This window comes from Anneissia japonica, unplaced genomic scaffold (genome assembly GCF_011630105.1).
Source record: "Anneissia japonica isolate Jap-2015-1 unplaced genomic scaffold, ASM1163010v1 scaffold171446_len717541_cov154, whole genome shotgun sequence".
NCBI lineage: Eukaryota > Metazoa > Echinodermata > Crinoidea > Comatulida > Comatulidae > Anneissia > Anneissia japonica.
Genome location: NW_022696538.1, coordinates 483,042 through 491,078, shown reverse-complemented (window position 1 = coordinate 491,078; position 8,037 = coordinate 483,042). Strand labels below are relative to the sequence as shown.

The 8,037-nt window shown below is 33.7% G+C and overlaps 1 protein-coding gene across 1 annotated transcript in view; it reads right to left on the bottom strand.

The window, feature by feature from the left end:
* Positions 1-755: 755 nt before the first annotated feature.
* The window catches only part of LOC117102105 (LHFPL tetraspan subfamily member 3 protein-like), a 17,862-nt gene continuing 10,580 nt past the window's right edge, over positions 756-8,037 (bottom strand). Inside the window, exons 2-3 of the mRNA XM_033242306.1 lie at positions 3,650-3,886; positions 756-2,858 (exon numbers count right to left, since the gene is read on the bottom strand). Of these exons, the coding sequence (XP_033098197.1) occupies positions 2,572-2,858; positions 3,650-3,886 (524 nt within the window). The 3' untranslated portion in view covers positions 756-2,571. The remainder of the gene's footprint in view (positions 2,859-3,649; positions 3,887-8,037) is intronic.

The window sequence follows — 8,037 nt, the reverse complement described above, 5'->3', positions numbered from 1 at the left end:
TTGTAGCGTGAATAGAGCCTTAAATAAAAACATTTAGAAATTCATGAGATGCATTGATTAAACCTTGTGGTACAGAAATAATTCATTGGGCTTTCAACCAAACTGTGTTTGATCTCATCATAACCTGTGACCTTGGGCAAGTCACTTCCTATGCTACTCCACCCAGGATTACATAATGTGTTTCCAATTTATTTGGGTCTGTAGTACTGAATTAACTGCAACAAGTCATACTCTCTAGGGAGGAGGTTGTACATTTTGAATCATAGACTCATATTCACTGATCAGGTGCCAATGGCTGCCGTTGCCAGGATTTTCAAACAGTGTGGGACAATATCAGGGTGGACCTACTTTACGTGTAAATTCAAACAAATGTGGACCGATTTTACACAAAAATATAAAAAATCTGGACCCATTTTCCTAAATTTTACCCATTTAAAGCTAAATATGAGAAATCTTGACCCATTTTTCAAAAAGTGGACCCATTTTATGCATAAAATTACATAATTTAGACCTATTTTTTTAAATGTGGACCCATTATTTTTGTGGACCCATTAGAAAACTTGCGTGGGACTGTCTCAACCGTCCCAATTTGCTGGCTACGGCATTGCCAGGTACACGTATCCATGGTATTGTGCACCAAAACAATTTAATAAATAATGATAATAATCTATTTCAAATACATAGTATAATTGTCTTTTGGTACAGTCTATGGTAAAGATGCTTTAAATCAATTTTTTTTTTTCAGAAATTACAACATTATTTGTATAATATATTAAAAGTTTTGAGCAAAACCAACCAAAACAAAGTATATATACCCAATTTTAGATACTGTACATTAGCATGGAGCTATCTATCAGTCACACCATGTTAAAATAACTCAGTAGACTTTGCTCATGTGTGCATGAAATTTTCAGTGCACATTCCACCTCAAAAGGCAATAAACACACAATATCTATTGTGTAGACATTTGCATAATGAGTTTCCAACAACTATTAGGGCACCAAGAATCTTGATAATTATTTTACCGTCCTTATAACTTATGAACTAAATATGAATTAGATACTAAGCATTTTTAAAATACTATGTACTTTTAACAAGAAATTTCACCGCCTCAAAACTTAATTTTATAATAAAGATAATCCATTTAATTAAATTTACAGTACTCAAATTCTCCACACAGATATCTTAAAATGAAAGACAACTACCAATCAAGCATATTAAAAAAGAATATATACATCCACCAACTTAAAATCAAGGTATAATTTTCAATATGTTAACAGTTGATATTATTCATCATTATGACCAAATAGTTCAATATACTACTAAACAATTAAAATAAATCAATTAACAAAGGCAAGTTTTCATTTTCAAGGTGAAATCAATAGATAATTACTCTGGATTCGATTCAAGGTTATCATTGCTTTTACTGGTAAACCTGTAGTTTCCCAATGGCCATTCTAGGAAATGAGGTTACAGGTTGCCTTGGCAACACAACTGTATTGTAAACTAGACACAGATCTCACCCATATTTATCCAATGAATAAATAAATCCATACTTAAAAATAAATCCATGACAATTTGAATAAAATATAATAAATCATACAACACATAGATTTGTCTACAAAGTAAATCATTTTTGTGGATAATATTCATGTTCTACATGAAACTGAAATGTAATACACAATAAATTTGTAAATGTAAAATATTAAAGCAAGTATTTTAAGTCATGTACTGTAACACAGTATGCAATGTATGTTCACTTCTTTGTACAGTAAAATTATAATGGCACTGTAGTAATGTCCAGAGAAAAATACCTTTGATTATAACTTACAATTTCTAATGACTGACTATATGAATAAATAGGATTTGTTTTCATTGAAACTGTTTAGCTGTTTAGTAAATTTTATTCCCAACCTCAGGTTGCCTAACCTTAAGGTCGGGTGTCTCAGTCCTTCGATGTACATTTTGCTTGTGCCCTTGCGCAAGGCATTTTATCTACATTGCTCTCTCCAGGTAGTATACCTGTAATTGGGTACCTGATAGGTTTGCCTGCTTTTGCAACGAAAGGGCAGCAGGCAAGTGGACCCATTCCCGGAAGACAAAAGCGCTTTGTACCCACAAGGGAGAGCACAATATAAGCAACCATTACCAGTGACCACACATTTTGAAGTGGTACTGTATTTTAAAAAATCTAATTTGGTGCATAAGAGTAGTTATAAAGGTCTGCATCATGTCCAATCAAATGGTAGGAAGTCCATGATGTTTACAATACACTTTAACAGACATAAAAAAATAAACAATGCAGACTCACAACAAATGATTTGTAAATATGTGAATGGTACACTACTGATATCACGTCCTGTCTCTAGTTTGAAAATTAAATGATATAATTTTTGCTCCATTTTATTTTGTTTTGCAAATATTATATACATTTCACTAATCCACATAAAATTTTGCTAAATCAACAACAGTAATAAATATTTTATTCAAAACATCAAATGATTTACTGTAGAATAAAATCACTATTTAGTACAAAAGGTTGTGGTATAAAAATAAAGTCATAGGGACGTCTCACATCACAAGGTCCTGCCTATCATCATGTCTATCGGTGTCCGCATCTATTCTTGCATCTCCGTTACCGCTAGCAGATGATCCTTTTGTGCCAGAACGATTTCGTTTCTGAATCGATGCATACGTTGGTTCATTATCAGGCGATGGTCCACGGTGGCCGGATGACGATACACCTCCGTTGCTTCGCTCATCCTCATTGCCTTCTCCTACAGGAAGAGGGTTCACATTGAAGTTCCGAGAAACTATTGACGCTCGTGAGATTGAACTCTTTTCCGAAAATTTACCAGCTGGGGAGGTGAAGAATGAGATAATCAGGAAATATAAATTTTGTAAAAGGTTCTGTATAACTTTTTTGTAGTCTTCTTTGAAAGTACAGTGAAATTTACCATGGCATTGGCATACTGTACAGAATTCGAATTCAGTGGATAATTAAATCAAAACACAGAACTGCTCCTAAACACCCAAGCCACCACAGCACAACTCATCTTAATCAATGCCACAGCTCCACTCATTACCAAACTACAGCTGCACTCATTTTAACTACCAAGCCACAGCTGCACTTATCTTAACCATTAAAAGCCACAGCTCTACTCATCTTACAGGTAACCACCAAGCAACAACTCCACTCATCTTAACCACTTAAAACAACAGCTTCACTCATCTTAAACACCAAGCAACAGATCTTAACCACCAAACAACTCCAATCATCCGAACCAACAAGTAACAGTTGGCTGGATCTATTCGGTGTAAACACCGGGGATAACCCATGATGTCTGAAGGAGACTTGTTTCCACTGAGGACCTTCTGTTGGTGACTGGACAGTACACCGGGAGATAATCACCTACTCTTTTCCGAACACTGCACCGAGTTCTTTAACATGCACACGGGCCATAATGCACACAAGCCCAAAAGCTTTAACATCTCTTGCAGCTCCACTCCACTCAACCACAAAGCAACAGCTTCACTCATCTTAACTACCAAGCAAGAGCTCTGCTTATTTTAACCACCAAGCTAAAATCTTGAGAAACAGGGCAAGACATGACCATAATGCGTACATTCAACAATCATATGACTTTACCTTTTGGTGCGTAGTATTCTGAAAAGTGTTCAGGATGAAGTTTATCATGTTTACTGGCGAGAAGCAAGGCTAGAATTCCTAGGATGAATGCATCAAATACAGCCACGATGGCCAACACAAACACCCATCGCAGCTGACATCCGCCAAGTGAATATGAATCGCCACCACACAAGCTTTGGATTATGTTGTGGTCCCATCCAGCAGGGTAAATGATGATACCAATGAGGACAAATATACCTATCAAAGATACAAAGAATCGGCATTTAGAGATTTTTTTCAAAGATAAAATTGTTGAATAATTCCCCAATCTCAACTTTGCATAATACAGTACTACTGTAATAATCAATTCAATACTAATTATCAAATAAACACACTTTACAGTATTTAATTTATTATTATAACAAGAAAAAGCAAGTACAGTAGTTATAAAAGTAGGAATTATAATACCATACAGGGTATAAAATAAGCAAAAATGCTTTAATTGTTACTCTAAAATAATTTAACATAGCTAAGAGGTTAGTTAGAGGTTGCTAGTGGTAAATGTTCCATAGCTATTAGCAATCCAGTTTTACATTTTTAATTATATATTTCAAACAGGAAATTTAAAGATCAAATCTACAAGATCTATTACATGTAACAGCAAAATAAAATTCATATTTTAAATTTAAACAAATGTTTTCATTTGATACAATATACTTAAAGAAGATCGACTTTGCAAATAAATTATTATTTTACTTTAATAAAATATTGTATCCAATGAGCAGGAGTGACTACAGTACTTTGAACTTTAAACGTTTCATTGCATATTTTTTATAGATAAATTACAGTAATGACTTTAGAGATAACCTTCAGCAAATGTATAGTATACTGTACACTGTATTAGCTGAAAAATATCAAGCAGTTTGTATTTGCTAAATACTACTTCATTTAAATATGAATGCTTTATCTGTGCTTTACTGTATAACTTGGTCTTTATTTGTTTATACATTATAATAATACTCTAACAGTTCCTTTTGGCATTCTTTCTAGTTTCATTTTCCCACAACTATAAAAATAGTCATTTTAAATACACATTTGCAGGACTTTTATTTTAAAGCATGGTAGTAAGGTTGAGAAAATCTGTAAAGTTGTTTTTAAGTACAATAAAAAGAATGAAACACTGAGATTAAAGTATTGTAGATACAATGAATTACCAAGGCAATTAATCAGAAGGACGCACATCTCGGGACATCAAAGGTTATAACTCTGGCATCGACATTCTAGGCGCACGTGCGTCCCTACACGCTGAACGTCACAAAAACCATAGCAACCAGACCATAAACCGTCAGCGTACGTAACGATTTACCCACGAGCATGTTAGTTGCCATGATCGCGTGTTGTGCGGTGATTGCAAAGGCCTAATGATATTTTTCACTAACATTAGACTAAAATTATATTCTTCATTTCAACATTAATTTTACCGATATTGTGGTGTATTGTCGTTCATGAGAGATTAATGTTACATAAGAACATGAAATTTTATAAAATTCTTAAATTTTGAATTACTATAACTTTTCATTTTCTTGGTCAATTTTCACAAATCAAATTGCAGTTTATAGAAGCATTTAACCAGCTCGCGGTCAAAAGAAATCAGATGTAACAGACATTGCGAAGTGCCCAAAATTAATAGTAACTAACACCATAAAACGTATGGAACGCATAGACTAATAATTGACGGCTGTACTCGCAACTAGTATCAGATTTTCAGAAAACAAGAAAATTAAATACAGGCTTGGTTTAATAGGTGATTTAATGCCAGTTAAATACACTCCATGATACTGATTGATATTACAGTGGCCTTACTTATTGTTATAGGGTACAAATTCACAAAATTTACAGCATTTATTGAAAAGAAGCACCCCCCGCCCCTTCTTTACTTTGCAAAAGTAGTCTCTTGAAAAGAAACCCATCTCGAAATGAAGCCCATCCAAAGTTCGAAAAAAAAAAAAAAAAAATAAGCCCAGGGCTTCAATTCAAGGTTTTACGGTATTATTTTCTTCACGATAATATTCAATGGCTTAATTATTCTTTTTTAGTGTTAAACCTATGAATACATGTATTAACCGGAGACCATGATATGAAAAAAAATCTTTAAAATATTTCCAGCACCAAATATTATCTCATTTTTTTCAATTACATAGAAATACTATGTACAGTACTGAATGTTTGAATGCTAAGCTTCAAATTTTAAAGTAAAAGTCGCATTGTACTGTACAGTTAGGTATTTTTTACAGATGCCTGAAGATGGTACTTGTCCAAAGGGAATAATTTTTTCCTTTGACCCCACCCCTCTCCCTCCAGCACTGTCAGCCCCTGCATTCCACTGGTGCCTTTTGTGGCCCAAATGCATTTTAACCTGGGATGGTGACCTGTCAAAACCTTTTCTGCCTCCTTGGGCAAATCCATATGCATGATTTGGGATGTTCACAATAAATAATACTATTTTTTTTTTTTTTCATATTTTCACACATAATCAGTGGTCTGGTATAAAACCTACCATCTGAAAATCAACATTATTATTTTCCCCACAGAATTAACAAAATACAATATATCCTTTTTGGGCCATTTGAGGGTAAATTTTCCCCTTTATTGCTAGGATACCAAAACGTCTACACTGTATGTTAAAGCCTCTGTAGCTACTGTAGTTGTGTGCAGCATTGGATAATAACAATATCCTATCAATACTGTAATAAATACCCTAATACCTGTATACAGTACGGTGTAGAGTATTATATCAAGATATGTCGATTGTGTATAAAATGGTGCAATTGTGATTGCCATGGTTAACATTGGACGTTCAATATGTGCATTGATGCATGAACAGTGGTAGTGAAGATATAGCATTGAGCAAAGTAACACTGTATAAATGGTGATTACTGTGGGTAGATACTGTAGTATGATACCATATAGTACAGTAAACTGTTTTAAACATATGCAAAGCAGTAGAAATTTGAACTGCTTGTGAAATATTTAATGAAGTCCAGAGAATACATACATGTCTCGCCCAATCAGCAATACCTGCTTGTTTCCTGATTTCATTTTATTGTGAAAGTTATTGATTCCTGTATGTAATAAAATATTACTAATATTTGCAAATGAATTGTGAGAAATGCTGTAAGCCTAGTGCATGAACAATGAGAGTTCTGATAGTGTTTGTGACACTAGTATGGGGAAAGGAATGAAAAATACAAAACAATAAAGAATTTCCATCCGAAAATAAAGTGAACAAACAGTAAAGTAAGAAATTTTAAAAAGGTTTTAAATTCAAATATACTTTGTTTGATTTGAAAACTTTTATTAACTGAATAAGATAATTCAGATTTAACTGCTGTAATAGTTGCTGTCTAACATTAAAGTAATTTGAGCTTTAATTCTTTCTGACGATGTTTGCGACAATGAAATTATAATCGTCATCAATAATGCTTCTCGTCTTCTGACATCACAAGTCTCACCACTATCTCTTTCCACCTAGTTCCATCTGCTGCGTTTTGTAAATTTTTGTCGCTGCAAAAAAAATTCTACTTTAAAAAAATTCTTAAATGTACAATTGTTTTCTTTAAAAAATAATATGGTTTTTTGGAGAAAAATTTATTACTGACCAAACAAAATGTGTACCACTATTATCAGGGCTTGCCCTAACTTTTTTTGGTAACTAGCCCACTGGGCTAGTTTACTAGAGATTTTACTAGCCCACAGAACATTTTACTAGCCCACAGACAGGAAAAAATTTTGTTTCAAAATATTTATTAGCGACAATTAAATGTGAAGGTTGATTTGCAATTTCATAATTTCTGTAGCATTGCTGTTTGAGCTACCCCCTCAAATTAGTGTTGAATAAATAAATAAAAAATCTCCCATGCTGCAAAATCAACTATGGTTATAACACTAACAGGGACAGATGAGCATGTTTTGCATCTCCCTGGTTATAATGTCGGCATTGTAATATTTAACAAAGGGCCCAGAAATCAATCAAACCAATGCATCTGTTAAATCTTCAGGTCTCAAGTCACTCACCCCCAATGGCAATAAATCTTGCTTATAGGCTAGACTAGGCTACCTTGGCCTAGGCCTAAACAAGACCCAGGGCCTAGGCCTGGTACTAGGCTAGCCATGGAGTTATAAATACAGTAATTATAACTCCATGGGCTAGCCTAGCTTCCTATAGCATTGAATTACTTAATTATTAAAAGTTGAACATTTTATAAATATCATTATGAGAAAATAATATAAATACAAGGTAGTACATTAAATTAAATGTACCTAAATTAACCCGATTCAACGATCAAACGATCTTCTGTTGAGAGAGAGATAACATGCCATCCTGTAGTGGTTGGTGAATGACTTGGGGA